At 32.2% G+C, this 17,581-nt stretch overlaps 1 protein-coding gene across 1 annotated transcript; it reads left to right on the top strand.

Annotated features, from left to right (window-relative positions):
* The first annotated feature begins 387 nt into the window (after positions 1-387).
* Positions 388-16,608, top strand: LOC111700562 (zinc finger protein ubi-d4). Its single transcript, XM_023471530.1, has 16 exons — positions 388-1,650; positions 2,758-2,845; positions 4,543-4,640; positions 5,790-5,846; positions 7,128-7,221; positions 7,840-7,905; positions 8,360-8,473; positions 9,714-9,801; positions 10,611-10,708; positions 11,064-11,117; positions 12,130-12,238; positions 12,447-12,508; positions 12,774-12,879; positions 14,102-14,173; positions 14,290-14,399; positions 14,980-16,608. Exons 1-16 carry the CDS (start codon positions 1,583-1,585, stop codon positions 15,040-15,042), a joined length of 1,347 nt encoding a protein of 448 aa, XP_023327298.1. The 5' UTR covers positions 388-1,582; the 3' UTR covers positions 15,043-16,608.
* Positions 16,609-17,581: the final 973 nt, after the last annotated feature.

Genomic DNA, 17,581 nt, shown 5'->3' with positions numbered 1-17,581 from the left:
TTTTTTCTGTAAATATAAAAATCTCGTCTTCATTATCAAAATCCTCGAAAGAGGAATACATGTTTTCCAAAGTAACTCTCAGATCATGAAAAATAAAAAAATGTTTTGCAATATCAACTATATACAAGTGCGTCGAAAAATAATCGATGACTATTGTTTGTAATATCTGAATGATTTGTTTGGAATTAAATTCATTTGTTTACGATCCGAGTTGAATGTTGCATCTTTCTGAATTTGTATGGATGCTACGTTCTTCGGTATAAGTTGTTTTTAACAATTATCTCCTTTTGACGCAACATATAGAAGTAAGATTAGTAGCAATCAACTTATTTTTCGCCGTAAGCCTANTTAAAACCAAATCTTTGTTTTATAGACTTATATTCACACCTTTTAACATTTTAACTTAGCTTGGCTTTATTAAATCTCGCTTTGTGCTAAGTTTTATACAAATAATTAGCCATTTTTCAATTTCATTAGATTATTTAAGTAAAAACTCGCTGTAGAACTAGCCTGTGTTTTTGCTAATGTTTTGTATACACCATTCCATGAGGTCAACTGGTAAAGTCCCGGGTAAAAATGTTTTTACAAAAAAAGTGAAGTAAAAAAACTAGAAAAAAGTCCGAAAATATTTAAAGCACGCATAACTGCGGTGTACATTCAAATATCCGAGCTGGGCCAACCTTTACGGTCCTGGTTTGGACTGTCCTGACTTCAGGCTGCTTCTATTTGAACTTACATTCACTACAGAGTGAAAAGACCGTAAACGTCATTTTAAAAAAGTCATTGAAAATCAAGTCTTATTCTTCTTAATCGAGGACTCTCCTTTCGGATAAAGACTTTGAATAAAAATCATGACTTTATTTCCTTCAAATATTTCGTAGTACAAAACTCCTCCTCCTGGTGGTAGAAATTGGGACTTTTTCTATTTACTTTCTTATTGTGACTTAAATGGATATGTGATCACTAGGCATGTACCAGCAGAGCTAATATAAAGTTGTACAACATGTATCTGTGTTGAATGTGGACTGCACTGTACTGCCCAGGATATAAAAATAGTTGATCATGTACTTTATCACTTGCCTACCAAACATGAGATAAATTTTAAACATGAAGCATAGCAAGCAAAGCTAATGTAGCAATTGTACTAATCAATGTATGTTTAATGTACAATGTACTATATACTGGAATTTTACTGCCCAAGACATAAAAATGTTTTATCGCGTACACTAATGTCCAAAAAATACCATACACTGTGTCTGTGTTCAATGTGGACTGTACTGCACTGTACTTTGGAAGATATGAAAATGCTTGATTGTGTACTTTACAAATGCCATGTACTGTAGTGTACAAAATATGTATAACATGAACATTGAACATATGAAGCGAAGCAAGCAAAGCTAATACAACAATTGTAATAATTAATCTTTATTTCATGTACAGTATACTCTTTACAGCAGAAGGACTAATATAAAATTGTACAAAATGAATCTGTGTTTACTGTTAACTGTACTGCACTGTTCTGCGCAGGATATTAAAATGTTGTAAATTTATATTTTCAGACAAATCTTTAAAAGAGTGTATCATGGTTTTGGAAATGAAAATATCCCCGGAAGCTGTGACGAAGGTGGAACGGTTTCTTGTAACGGATAGGTGGGTGCTGAGGCCGTTCTTTCCATAAACTACATAGGTCGACAACTTGATGTCTCCTATATTGGTCGTCAAGTGTACGGAGAAATATTATCACATAAGAATTTAGTATGAGACATCTAGCGGCCAACATATCGTCCCCCAAAGTACGTGAACTACACGACCACTTTCTATGGAGAGAACGGGCTCTGGATAAAAGGATTTGAGAATATTTATCAGAAATCTACGAGTTTAAATTACTAGGCTTTTAGGGCGCTTATATAGATTTAAGGGACTGTAACATGTATATAGATTTAAGGGACTGTAACATGTAAGTGACCCTCCATGCAAAGATGGCAAAGCCCAATTTAAAACGATACCCTTATAATACGTTGTTTGATAAACGATACCCTTATAATACGTTGTCTGATAAAGCATGAATTAGATATCCATGTTTTGCGTTTTTAAACTGTTTTTTGTGGTTTCTGTGTTTAAGTGACTTGTAAAATTCTTGCTAATTAGAAACAATCGAGAAATTATTAGAATTAAACAATTTGCTGTTAAGAAACGACGTTGTCTTCCACATTTTGATTAGAATCATGTTTCAAAGGTATAGAGAGTGACATAAATTACGCTTACAGTCCCTTTAAGATTAAAAGCTAAGGGCATGGTGGGATGGGAGGTATTTATTTAATTTACTACTTTTTGTATAATTTTTCCGTTTGCCACAAAAAAATGTGATGTAGAGTAAGAGCACCAATTGGATAACTTTTTGGTTAACTTTAATTCTAATTTTTAACAGTCTTGTCTATTACAGAGGTAAAATATATACTTTTCTGTAATCTTCAATCGGAACATCAACTAGAGGGTTATAATATATAATACTAGCTGAAGAGCCCGGCGTTGCCCGTGGAAAAAAAATTTGAAATTTTTTAGCCTATAACTGATAACCATGGGTTCCCTAAATTTGATATTTCAAACTTTGATTATTTGATATAACACAATTTACAGTTTTAAAAGTCTGAGGTCGTTGGGTTGCAAAGATATAGGGTTTAGAAAACTTGAGTTTTAAGTAAACTGAAAATAAAAAATAAAAATATTTAATCATCTAGTTAAATGTTTTTTGTTTAGTTACCGTGAACTAGCAGAGAGTGCTATGTCGTTCAACCGACGGTTAAATGAGGAGAGGAAAATGAGAATACCGTACATAGATGGACAGGTACATAAACACCATATATCGTACATAGATGGAGAGGTACATAAACAATATATATAGTACATAGATGGACAGGTACATAAATAATATAAACTGTACATAAATGGACAGATACATAAACACTTTATACTGTACACTGTACATAGAGGTATGTAACAAATATCATAGTAAACCCTATATTTGTGAACCAGAACATACCTATATTACGTTGTACATTGTAACCCAACTACGCCTGTAAATAACAACATCAAACCTGTATTGTGATTAGCTTAACTACGCTTGAATATAACGACGCACAACTTGTAATTACGTTCCTTAACCTGCAACATAGAATTCAAAATATAACTCAGTTGGAACAATACTCCGCTTTGATTACGGTCTTAGAATAATTATATTCCTCATGTATAGCGAGAGGGACCTGAGCTTGGAGTCTTGAAAGATAGATATAGACTAGAGAATACTGATAGAGTCATATTCAGTTTGATATTGACAAAGTATTGTTGAATGGAATTGTTTGTGATTCATTTTCATATATATATTTCATATTTTTATTCAACTACAAAGCATGAGATATTACAACTAAGCAATCACAATTTACTATGCAGTTTGGACCCGCCTAACCAGGGTTGGTTGTTTTGAGTGGTTGGCCCGAATTTAATTGACGATACTGAATATAATTGGTTACACATATCAAGATTTGTTTTGGATAGGTAAGGATTTTATTGGAAGGAAAGAGATTGTAAGGTGATCTGTGGCAGGGTGAGATCAGAGGGATTTTTATGTAGAGATAAATTTAAAATACTGGGTGTTAATGATGGTTGTTACAGAAACAGAAATAAGCTAATAAAGTTTCAGTTATTTTAGTTTTTTTATATAAATTTATTCACACGATATACAGATAGGTTTTTCTTATTTAAACCTCTCATAATTCTCAAGATAAATATTGATTACTCTTTCTTTGAATATTTGAATTGCTTTGTATCTTGTAAGACAGATACCTGAGAATACCGATAGAGTTGTATCAGACTAGAGTATTATTGAACAGAATAGTTTGTGATTGAATAGTATCTTGTAATTAGACAGATACCTGAGAATAGTTCATGATTGAGTTGTATCTTGTAAGATAGATACCTGATAGAGAATACTGATAGAGTTGTATCAGACTACAGTATTATTGAACGGAATATTTCGTGATTGAGTTGTATCTTGTAAGACAGATACCTAAGGATACGGAACGCTATACCTGAATTGGTACCGATCTTAAAGACTTTGTTGGAGTAGGGCATTTACTACAGGTCCACATACACTTTATATTCTACACTGGACAAAGATAGACACTAAAAAGCCACTAGTTACAATTTACGTAAACAATTTTCACTGTATACTGTACATAAATAGACATGGTTAGTATGTACGTAAACATTTGATACTGTATATCGGACAAAAATGAGAAATTTCACTAATACTTCATACTGTAGCTTACACCATACCGAGAGGGACCCTTTGTACTGGTACAATGTACATAGCCGTACAAGGAGACCCCCAAAATACAAAGAATTAAAATTTTGAAGAGCAGAAGATGATTTGAAGAAAGGACTGATCAATAAGTCGCATTTTGTATCTTTTTTTTATCATTTTTATCTCTTCTGAAATATCTAAACGTTTAATTTTATCAGTTTTCTATGAACGCCCATTTCTAGACTGGTGTTGCGCAGAAACATTACAACGCTGAACGGAAAGCTAGAGAACGAATGCCAGGGAGAACTCATGGTCAAATATACTCCTACCCACAGAACAGGTATACTCCTACCCATAGAACAGGTATACTTCTACCCACAGAACAGGTATAGTCCTACCCACAGAACAGGTATACTCCTACCCACAGAACAGGTATACTCCTACCCACAGAACAGGTATACTCCTACTCACAGAACAGGTATACTCCTACCCACAGAACAGGTATACTCCTACCCTCATAACAGGTATACTTCTACCCACAGAACAGATATACTCCTACCCTCATAACAGGTATACTTCTACCCACAGAACAGGTATACTCCTACCCACAGAACAGGTATACTCCTACGCTCATAACAGGTATACTTCTACCCTCATAACAGGTATACTTCTACCCACAGTACAGGTATACTTCTACCCACAGAAGGGGTATACTCCTACCATCAGAACAGGTATACTCCGATAACCTTCTACCCACAGAACATGATTACTCCTATCCTCAGAACAGGTATACTTCTACCCAAAGAACAGGCATACTTCTACCCAGAGAACAGGCATACTTCTACCCAAAGAACAGGTACCCTGAGAACAGGTATACTCCTAGGCTCATAACAGGTATACTCCTAGCCTCATAACAGGTATACTCATACTCACAGAAAAGGTATACTCCTACCCTCATAACAGATAAACTCCTACCCACAGAAAAGGTATTCTCCTACCCTCATAACAAGTATACTTCTACCCTCATAACAAGTATACTCCTACCCTCAGAACAAGTATACTTCTAGCCACAGAACAGGTATACTCCGACCCTCATAACAGGTATACTTCTACCCACAGAACAGGTACACTCCTACCCACAGAATAGGTATACTCCTACCCTCATAACAAGTATACTCCTACCCTCATAACAGGTATACTCCTACCCTCATAACAAGTATACTCCTGCCCTCATAACAGGTATACTTTTACCCACAGAACAGGTATACTCCTACCCACAGAAAAGGTATACTCCTACGCTCATAACAGGTATACTCCTGCCCACAGAATAGGTATACTCCTACCCTCATAACAGGTATGCTTCTACCCACATCTTTTTATCTTTTGCTTTCAAGTTCAAATCTGCAATCTTTTACTGCATTGAGAAAATGTGGAAGAAAGACAAGAATGTTTGAGAAAAAATTTACTCAAGAATAACAATTTTGTTTAGGTGGAGGAAAAAGAGATATCAATACCTTCAGTACTTTATGCAGCCCAGACATCTCAGGTCAAATTTTTATTTTAAGGAAAGGGAATTCAGAGCGCTACTTGCCATGATTTTAGAGGGGCGTACGAGGGGGGCTGCATTGGATACACGTGCCCCCTACGGGTGCCCCCCCTGGGAGGGGGGGTACGCATAAAGGGGTCTGATATATGAAAGGATTTTAAATGATGTGGGGAAAAAATGAAAATTTCAGCATCTAAAACCCTAAAAATTGTTGTGATATTCCGCGGGAACAAACCTAACTTCTGTAGAAAAATATGATTTTTGATGAACTGGAGAGAGAAAAGCTTGATATCAAAAGGCATGTTTTTATTCTTTTTATTACAATTCATATCCAAATATTCAGCAAATAAAACCCTACACATTTTTTTGCTTCTCCGCTGAAGCATATCTAATTTCAGTGGGAAAATTATTTTTGAAAGGCGAAAAGATTTTTCAAGTTTTTGCAACAAACTCAAATTTTCTAATTTTCTTTGAAACCTAATGGTTATACCTTGTTTTAAGCTTAGAATTTCTCATAGTTGATGGAATTCATAGTTTGAAATACCAAAGATCTACGACATCGAGTTGCACAGATTTAGGGATTATAAGTTTAGAGTTTTTAGCAAAATCTCATTTCCTTTACAACTCTGATATATAATCAACAAATATATGTTCTAAACCAAGCAAAGACTGATTATAAAAGATATACGGCAAGAGCGTACATAGAAATAAATCTAGAGGGGCCAATATGCGCGAAGCGCAAANGTGAGGCAAAATTTGAACTGTAAATTCAAAACATTTGGCTTCTTGGATATCATAAAGGTACACAATACACATACAATCCAACTACCTTACAAGAACTACTTTATCTCTCCTTCAAACAAAACTAGCAGAAAAAAAAACAGCAAACTAATTTTTTTATGTTATTCACTCTTCAGTTTTAGAATTAAAAGTGTGATAGCTCTGATTTCTAGGGGGGCACTACCCCCTTGCCTCCCCCCTGTGTACGCCCTTGATATACGATTCTTTAATATAGATAAAAACTAATCAGACATTTTGTCAAAATAAGGGCTTTTAAGGGGGGGGACACAAAATTTTCTAGGGGTGCACACAAAAATCATGAAATGCCCTCCCTACACTACACATACGCCTCTGTGCTTTATTAGCATCTGAATGTGATTATATATATCTTCATTAAAAGTTCCAATTTTGGCATATTTACATTTCCCCTAAAATAAATAAGAAAATGGTTTTTGAAAATTTTCAAAACTTAAAAAAAATTGTTTTTAAATATTTATTCAGGTTTGAGCCTGATTGTGGTTCTCTTAATGTTTCTAAAGTTGAACCTACCGGAGTAATTGCGGAGGAAACCATCCTTAAACTAGATACGGAGAAGGTTAGAATAAAATAAGTTCTAAATTGGAACCTACCGGAGTAATTAAAGATGTAACTATCCTTAAACTAGATACGGAGAAGGTTAGAATAAAATAAGTTCTAAATTGGAAACTACCGGAGTAATTGCGGAGGAAACCATCCTTAAACTAGATACGGAGAAGGTTAGAATTTAATAAGGTCTAAAGTTGAACCTATCGGAGCAGGACCTAGGATACCATCATTAAACTAGATACGGAGAAGGTTAGTATTTTGAAAGATCTTAAGTTGAATCTATCGGGGTAATAAAACAGGAAACCATCCTTAAAGCTGGATACGGAGAAGGCTAGACGATATATATTTACATAAATCATATGTTTAGAACGAATAATGGTGTAGAATGTATGAAGACGATATATTACATAAATCATATGTTTAGAACGAAGAATTGTTTAGAATGTATGAAGACGATATATTTACATAAATCATATGTTTAGAACGAAGAATTGTTTAGAATTTATAAAGACGATATATTTACATAAATCATATGTTTAGAACGAATAATGGTGTAGAATGTATGAAGACGATATGTTTACATAAATCCATATATATTCTTTTCTCTATGCATAAATCATATGTTTAGAACGAAGAATGGAGTGGAATGTATGAAGACGACTTTCCAATACCTGAACCTGAGGATGATGCACAGGCAGATATATTCAAACAAAATCCAAAATTTTCTTGATTTAAACTTTAAGTATAAATGCTCGCCAGGCACATGCACTTTAATATTATCTACTACAGTGAAAGCAAAAAAAAATGTGAACAGATTGTCGTCTTCATTCTTACTTTAGATTACAAGTCCCGCCATAAAGTGTTTGATTTGTAACTGTCATAACTAAAATAACTTTAATATCCAGATGTATAGATATTTGTAACATGTTACAAGTTACAAACTAAATGAAAAGTTGGTGCGATAAGACAATCATTCTGGCGTTTATTAGTTATTACTTTATCTAGTTCTCCACATCCATTTCTAACACTTGCAATGAAATCTTGATTTAGTTAATTTGGTAGGTTTGAACTATTATATTAATCTTTCTTGTAATTCTGAATGGTTTAGAAAGTTTTGGAATACATTAAAGTTTGAATTTAATCTGCAGGAGTCAGATTCTGATTTTGAGTTTGACGGAGTTAGGATAAAGAAAACTAAAGGACGGAAGATGACGAAAACAAAGTCCACCAAACCCAATCCAACACCGCCGAAGGTGAAAGATGTAAGTATCGTTAAAAAACTTAACACCTATTTTATTTTCAGAGATCAAATAAAATTTGAATCTATGAATTTGTAAACCCGAAAACTCCTCTTATGAAAATAAGTTAATATGTATTTAAAATATATACAGTGAATCCCAGATATATGAAAATGTCGTATTACATATTTAAGATCAAATGCCGCGAAAAAATGAGTTTAAAATTAATATATCAATTGCATTCATATTCTAGGGCTATATTAAAGTCATTTTTCCGCGGCATTTGATCTTAAATTATGTAATACGACATTATAAAAAACTCTTGCTATGTATTCATATATCTGGGATTCACTGTTCAAGACTCTAGAATTGTAGTATATTTAGTATAATTAAAAACAAGTTAAGTAATAAAAAAATTATCAGTTGGATCTAACAATGAGTGTAGAGTGTACAAACCACAAAGTACAAATACACCTGCTGAGCATTTAGAATAAATTGAAAGAATTTAAGTGTTGTGTTTTAGGGAACAAAATGAATCAACAAACTTAAAAAGATTAAAATCAAATAGTACAAATGATTGCTTCCGAAAGGACTATTCTTGTAATAAATACTGTAAATGCCAACCTATTTTCAAGACGTTGTAAAGATTGAAGACGACTTTGATTCTGGTAAAAATATGCATAGTTTAATACAGTTACCCTCAAAGGATAAGACTTCAGGGAAGTCTTTTTTCTAATATTTAACTATTAGTTTGTTTCTTTCTATGAAAATCATTAAATAAAACCTTTAAAAACTAAACTAAACCTTTAGAACAAATTTTTTAAGCTTATCATTTTAAAATAGTATTATGTTGACATGTAATCTGCCAAACAAACTTTGAAAGTAAAAATTTAAAAAGAAAATATCTAAAAAGCGTCCAAAACACCGTTAGTTTGAAGTTTATTTCTTTTAGATAAGAATCGTGATTCTCCTTTTAATACCCTCGACATTGGAGACATATATTTGTTTTATAAAACACTAAAATCTAAAAACTAATCTACATTTTATAAACCAAAAACCTAATCTACATTTTATAAAACAAAAACCTAACCTACATTTTATAAAACACATAAACCTAATCTACATTTTATAAAACTTTAAAACCTAATCTGTGTTTTATAAAACACAAAAGCCTGAAACCTAATCTTTGTTTATAAAACACAAAACTCTAAAACCTAATCTATGTTTATAAAACACAAAACTCTAAACCCTAATCTATGTTTAGCCCACGGTTCCTAAACCACCCCAGCCGAACAAGCGTAGGACGCACGCGGATAGTATCCCAGACTCAGAGAAACCTTTCACGTGTGATCGTAAGTTTTCTGATTTAAATATTTTCCATCCTCACTGCTATTTAGCATTATATTCTTAATTATTAAATTTATCATTATCAAAATCATTATCAAAATCATTATCATGATCATTATCATAATCATTATCATTATCATTAGTAACATCATTATCATAATCATTATCATAATCATTATCATTATCATTATCATAATCATTATCATAATCATTATCATAATCATTATCATTATCATTATCATTATTATAATTATTATCATAATCATTATCATTATCATTAAAGAAGAGTGTCATCTATTACCATGTTATCATCATTAATATGATTTTAAAATTATTATCATCAGATGGCTAGATCATCATTGTCATCAGTTTTAGTATATCATTTATCATCTGATCATTATTATACCATCCATCATTATAATAAGACTTAAAGAGGTCGGACTTAATGAATTGTGAGATGATGTAGAATTAGTATTGCGTAGTTGAACCACTTCTCTTTATCTCTGCGGCACTATAAAGTGGTTCTGCTAGGCAGAACTAGTTAAACTGCTTCTCATTATTCTTACTAGACTAGACTAGACCTGGACTAACCTACCATATTTATAGTTTGCTGTGCCAGATACATGACAAGACCTGGACTAACCTACCATATTTCTAGTTTGCTGTGCCAGATACATGACAAGACCTGGACTAACCTACCATATTTCTAGTTTGCTGTGCCAGATACAAGACTAGACCTGGACTAACCTACCATATTTCTAGTTTTCTGTGCCAGATACAAGACTAGACCTGGGCTAACCTACCATATTTCTAGTTTGCTGTGCCAGATATAAGACTAGACCTGGACTAACCTACCACTACAACCATACTCATAAGGGACGAGCTGAGCCTGAAACCTACTCCTACTTCCAGGTAAGAGTCCTAGACCAGGATTTAATGTGTTTTTTTTTGTCTTAACTTAACATAATGATCAGAAAGATCCTAAAACCTATTCTATAAGTCTTATCACGGGGAAGAAGCCTTAATGAAACCGACTCAAACTTTTAGGATAGAACCTGTTAAGGCCAGGTTTTCTTTCCTAAAATTATCAGAAGGGTAGGACGGACGGTATAAGTACAGCATGTACAGTCACTTAATGTAATTATACTGTACAGAATGATGAGAGTACCAGTACACTGTACAGTTACTTAATCTTATTGTACTGTACTGGAAGAGGAGGAGAGTACCAGTACACTGTACAGTCACTTAATCTTATTATACTGTACAGGAGGAGGAGGAGGGTATAAGTACAGGATCTCCTTCAGCTGGAAGTGATTCTCAGGTATAATAAGTTCAGATTCAATATTTTTTACGATAATAGAAACTGAGTTTTTTTAATCGCCATATCTTTGCAAGGTGGCGGTGTAAAAATTTGATATTTCAAATTTAGACAGTTTGATCTAACAGGCTTCATAGCTTAATCAAAACTCCAAGACATCGGGTTGTAAAATTTAGGATTAAAAAAATCAGAGTTTGAGGCAAGAACCTTTAGAAAGTTATTTTATTTTGACTCAAGTAAACAGTAAAAGAGATCTTATATAAGATCAATAGAATAGATATAAATAATAGATATATCTCATTATTTCTGCATCAACATTTCCTTTGCTTTTATATATCTCTGTTTACTAAAAATACCTCACACGGAATTAGCTTTCAACATAAAATTCTTTTTTGATTAGAGAAGAATTTATACATACTTCACAGCGTATGAGAGTTCACACAAAAACATGTTAACTTTTATTTTTTTCATTTGCCATGGATATAATGCAAGGAAAGTTAATTGCAGTTGCGTATACTCTGCGTACATATTGAAATAGATGAAGAATAGATGCATCAGTGGTCGTTTAGTATCCGAGGAGGTTAAAATCATTAAATTTTTATAATTTTGATAGTTTACATAATAGTTTCCTTTGACCAGAATATTTCATTTATTTTTTATGTGAAAGATAGATCCCATGTCAGGCTTCGACATCCGTCTTGTGTTTACATAACCGCCTACACTGCAGTACAAAAGATGGGTACACCTGAAATAACTTTCCTTGCATTAAAACCTTGCTTAGGATAGCACAAGAGAAGAAACAAATTAGTAAGTTTAAAAATGTTCAACTAAATCGGACTGAACCTAGGATTAATAAACTTTTAAAATCAAGCATACTGGCGGGAAATGTAAAGGACATTTTCTAAATACATATGACAAAATTTCTGTATTTAGGTTCAATATTGGATTCATAGACTGTATGAAGCAATAATATCGTCCACTATGATGTATAGATATATTATTGCTTATACTCCAGGAGGGTTCAGGAACTGGGAGAGCCAAGACGGATCCGTTCTCTCTCCAGGTTGAGGATGAAACTGTAGTTAGAGGAAAATCTCCAGCGTTCCTCTCAAAGATGGAAAAAAGTAAATAAATCCCAAATATAAAAATTTTCATATATTTTAACAATTTCTTTTTAATAAAAATAAATCATATATTTTAACAATTTAATTTTAAAAAATAAAAAATATTCATATATTTTAACAGTTTTTTTAAAATAAAAATAAATTATATATTTTAACAACTTAATTTAAAAAAAATAGAAAATGTTCATATATTTTAACAATTTGTCAGGTCCTAAAGTGAAAAAGGGTCCAACACCTACTCCTTTAGTAGGATCTAATCCTGGATTGAAGGTAAATACAGGGTATTTTATTTTCTTGAAAAATCCCCCCGTCCCCATCTCAAAAGAGATAAGGCTTTCATCACTGAACTTGAAGTAATGGGGAAAATTCCAAGTATTTTGGTGTGAAATTAAATTGGAGAATAAACCAAAAAAATATTTAAATAAAACTTGCAAGTCAAAGACATACGCATTTTAAGCATATAATGAGCCAATATTTTCACTAAGAAAGCTTTAAAATTAAAATATTAATTTTTTTTAACCCGTTTTTCCTTAAGCCTGGACCTGCCCCGTACTGTGACTTTTGCCTGGGAGATTCAGCTCTTAATAAAAAGACTTTAACGCCGGAGGAACTGATTGGGTGCGCGGAGTGCGGAAGATCAGGTCACTGAAAAAAAAATATAGATTTGCTCTGCTCTTAAAGGGACTGCCAGAGTAATTTCAAGTGACCCTCCATGCAAAGATTCAATATGGTTTTCATAAACACTTTGTCTAATCAAGTATGGGCTAGATATCAATGTTTATTATTTTAAAAACTGATTGTTTTCAACTGTGATTTATTTCTCTACAAAAGTGACTTTCGCATTTCTACTGCAGGAGAACGTAATTGGAATATCAGAATTAAAGCACTTTTAAGTCTAGAAAAACAACAATATCTTCCACATTATTGATCAGATAAAGGTTTCCAAGTTACCGATGTGAATCGGGCATTGCCATTTTTGCATGCAGGGTCACTTGAAATTACGCTTAAAGTCCCTTTAAACAAGAATATACAGTGTTAACTATAAAACTGTGGAATAGGAAGACGACTGTTGGACTTAAATTTTGATTTTGAATAGACCAATAAACATCGTGTACACGAGACCCATTTCACATGATAAGTTGATTTTCAAGTTTCTGGTGTACACTATTTGCTTTATAACAACATGAAATACACATGAGATTGCTTAAATGTCGTCTTGCAATTTCACAGTTTTTGCATATCCCATTGTATCTACGGTAGTAGGCGATAATATCACTATAAAGAAGACGACTTTTTTATGTAAGTTTTAATTGTTAACAAGCTTTTTTCGAATTAGTAGTTTACAAGCAATTAAATTTTAAATTGACAGCTTCTCTTTGTTTCAATATTTTTGTGTATCGATGCTGTTTAAAAGCTTGATATAAATTATAATATAATCTAAAGGCGTCTTCTTTATATTGACATTATCACATACCACCGTAAAATAACCGGACCAAAGAAGGTACACCAGGAACCCACGCACAGGTTTTTGTTTCCTATAAATCATGTACTGCAATTACTTGGCGGAATTAAAATTAATTCAGGCTGCCCTGTATTCAGACTGAGAATCGTTTATATTCCTATAAATGTCAATATTACACTTGTTTTGTAAATTAAGCTATGCATGGGGGTATACTGGTTTATCTTCCTTGCAATGATCGAAACCAAGAATGATTTATGTAATCTTTTACGAAATCCTTTTTCTCTTAAGAGTTTAGTTTACCATTTAATTGAGAAATGAAGTGTAAAAAAATACCTCAAGGATTTCTTACAAAGAGAAGAGTAAATTAATTAAGATTTGAGATTATAAGGGCATATATTTAGGACATCCAACCTGTCTTCAGTTCACAGGGAACATGATGGTCAGCGTTCGACAATATCCCTGGCAGTGTATAGGTAGTAGGACTATGATAATGACCATGACAATGACCATGACAATGACCATGACAATGACCATGACAATGACCATGACAATGACCATGACAATGACAATGACAATTGATATATTGAAGAGTGTAAGACGTGTACTCTCTGTGGAACCTCTGAGAATGATGACCAGCTCCTGTTTTGTGATGATTGTGACCGAGGTTTCCACATGTACTGCCTTGTACCACCGATGAAGGTTAGTACAACGTACACTGTACTGACATTTTATGAGCTTTAGTTTAATTAGATGAATTGTTCAATTATTTTGTCAAATTGTCATTTTGTTTAAAAAATAATTTGGATTAAAATCTTATTGTTTTTTTTTTCTTGGAAATCTAAGTGAAACATAAGAAGTAAATTATGAGATGGATATTTCTTCTGCGTTCTGGAAATGTTTTGAAAAGAGACTTTTGATTAAAATCTTATTTTTTGCTCCTCCGTTTGTGTACAACTATTGTACATTACTGCAAAGAAATAAAACTTTTTTAATATCTCTCCCTTAAAGATGTAAATAAAAAATAGGGAGAAAACCAACAATATTTTGACTTGATCTGAAGGTTTTTCTAGAAATATTGACACTGTAAAATCCATATTGTTATATTCTGTAATATTTTCAGCTAAAAGAAACTGTATAACATAAATCCTCTCTTACCTCTCACATTAATCTTAAAATATCTGAACAAGCATGGAGTTAATGATTTGAATTTGATACATTGAAGAAAATTCTAAATTTTATTGAAAGCATTTTTTTAAATTATGGTTAATGAAATGTTTAGATTGCACCGGAGGGGTCCTGGAGCTGTCACATCTGTATGGATATCTTCCACGGAGTCAAATAGAAAACTGGAACTGGAACTGGAACTGGAACTGGAACTGGAACTGACACTGTAACTGGAACTGGAACTGGAACTGGAACTGGATCCGTCGGAAATAAATAAAGAACCGAACTTAAAAAATTGAAACATTCATCTTATAAACCTTTTAATATTTTGCCGCTAAATTTCACGCCATTCTAATTTTCTAAATTTTATTTATAAAATGCTCAAGAATGCATAAAATTTGGGAATTTTACCTCGCTAATTGTAGTAAATTGTCTAGTCAGCTAAAACTAATTGTAGATTATTATTGTGATGTGTACAGTGTTGTACACTTTTCTGTAAACTGTATATGCAGTAAAAGTAAAATGTAGAAAAAGTAGGAGACTTTAGAACGACCGAGCATTTATTTAGCATTTTGCAACAAATTAAAAAAATCAGTAAATAAATACAGTAAGAAGCAGAAAGCTGTAGAATAGGAAGACGACTTTTAGACTCAAGTTATGATTTTTAATAGTTCTGAAACATTGCAACACAAATTTTTACTTAATCAGGGATTTTTAAGATGCTAAGGCAAAACTATTTGCGTTGTAACATTAAATACACTTAAATATAGTTTTAATGTCGTCTTCCTATTCTGCAGTTTTCTTGTTCTCACTGTACTCTTTAGTTGTCTCTAAAGTGAACCCTACTTATTGTTTGATTGTAAAGACAAGCTTCCTGTTTTTGACTGTGCCAAAGATGATTATAACAATAATAATAATACTTGTAATTGGACTTCAAAGTCTTACCGATTATGGGTCAAATCCAAGAAAATACAGGTCAGGAAATCCATGTGTTTGTTAACAAAAAGACATGTTAGATTTTTTCTGGTTGCAATATATAAAAAAAATCAGGCTGGGGAGCATTAAGTTTGTTAATATTTCTCACAGAAAACAGTACACATTTGTTCAACAAAGACATGGGGTTCCTAAAGTGTAACTTTCTATGATTAACCTTTTTTTGTGTCTCAGTGCAATTTATAAAGATGCTAAAGTACTAAAAATAGATTTTTTATGAAAAAAATTATCACTTTCCGTGAAAGCATTATAGTATAATAAGTGGAATATTATAGTGTAAGTGGAAAATTATAGTATAATAAGTGGAAAATTAAAGTATAATAAGTGAAAATTATAGTATAATAAGTGGAAAATTATAGTATAATAAGTGAAAATTATAGTATAATAACTTTAATTATAGTATATTAAGTGGAAAATAAAAAAGAAAAATCATTCTAAATAGAGAAACTTTGACATAATATTAAATGTTCTAGACGGAACAGTAAAATTTCGTCAACATTTAAACATTGCAGTACGCTGAATCTTCTAAATTATAAAATGATATAATATTCTTTGATGAATAGAAATGCAAATTAATTGCATATTAGAAAAGTGAGTTAATTTCAGTAAAAATCCAATTACCTCCTCCTCTGTCGCATTTGATGGTATCGATCTTAAGCCCTGATCTGAAGTTATACAATATCTTTGAGTTACAATATTCACATTTTAAACATCTTAACCCATTAGTGACAAATAAAAATATCAAAATTCATTAAACTTTATAATTTTTATGGATTGTGACAAAAAAGAAAAGAGTTATAATATCGTAGACGTATAACATCGGAAATGTAAGGGCTATAGACAGATTTTATAATTGCATAAGCCTGACAACCCCGAATTCCCATTGATTTTTTACCTGGAAAACGATCATTTGAACTAATAGGTTAACAGGACTGTAGTAGACATATCTTCAAGTGGTATTTCATTAAATAAGGAGCATACACATTACGGTATCCTTTAAACCTTCATCTAATCAATAATTTGGATTGTGGAAGATATCTTTGTTTTTCTAGCGTGTATAGTGTTTAATTCTGTCAATTTCCTTCATATTGTTTCTTGAAGCAAAAATTCACAAGTCACTTTATAACGAAACCAAAATTGAAAATGAAAATTTTAAAATAAAGATTATTAATATCTTATGCAGTCTTGCTTAAACAAAGCTTCCAAAGGTATCGTCGTGAATCAGACATGAAAAACTTTTTTTAAATCGATAGTATACGGTCTTTTTAATTTTATTCTTCTTTAGTTAAACCTAGTTGCTTATTGTTTTATGCTTCCTGATCTTAAATATTTATTGTCTGATGTTTATGCTTCCTGATCTTAATTATTTATTGTTTAATGTTTATGCTTCCTGATTTTAATTATTTATTGTTTAATGTTTATGCTTCCTGATTTTAATTATTTATTGTCTAATGTTTATGCTTCCTGAGCTGAAAACTTTAGAATGGGATATCCTTAATCCCGTTCTGTTAATTAATCTAGAGATTAATAACAAGAGGAGAGCAAGCATTATTTAATCTGGAGATTAAGAAAAAGAGTGGATCAAGCATTAATCCCGATATCCACCATTCAAAAGTTCCCAGCTCTGATCTTAATTATTTACTGATAAATATAAATCCTCCTGCAGCTTAGTGTCAATGTACAATCTTCTGACAGAGAGTTTCAAAAAACAAGAGTTCAGAACC

This window comes from Eurytemora carolleeae, unplaced genomic scaffold, assembly GCF_000591075.1.
Source record: "Eurytemora carolleeae unplaced genomic scaffold, Eaff_2.0 scaffold385, whole genome shotgun sequence".
NCBI lineage: Eukaryota > Metazoa > Arthropoda > Copepoda > Calanoida > Temoridae > Eurytemora > Eurytemora carolleeae.
Note: the sequence above shows the minus strand (reverse complement) of the source record. Positions and strands in the feature narration are given on the sequence as shown.

Excerpts from the sequence above, each read along its gene's own strand:
- LOC111700562 (XM_023471530.1), top strand. The coding sequence starts at position 1,583 with ATGGTTTTGGAAATGAAAATATCCCCGGAAGCTGTGACGAAGGTGGAA. Across the intron at positions 9,802-10,610 it reads GAAACCTTTCACGTGTGATC|TTTGCTGTGCCAGATATAAG; the intron begins GTAAGTTTTCTG and ends CCATATTTCTAG. Across the intron at positions 11,118-12,129 it reads CAGCTGGAAGTGATTCTCAG|GAGGGTTCAGGAACTGGGAG; the intron begins GTATAATAAGTT and ends CTTATACTCCAG.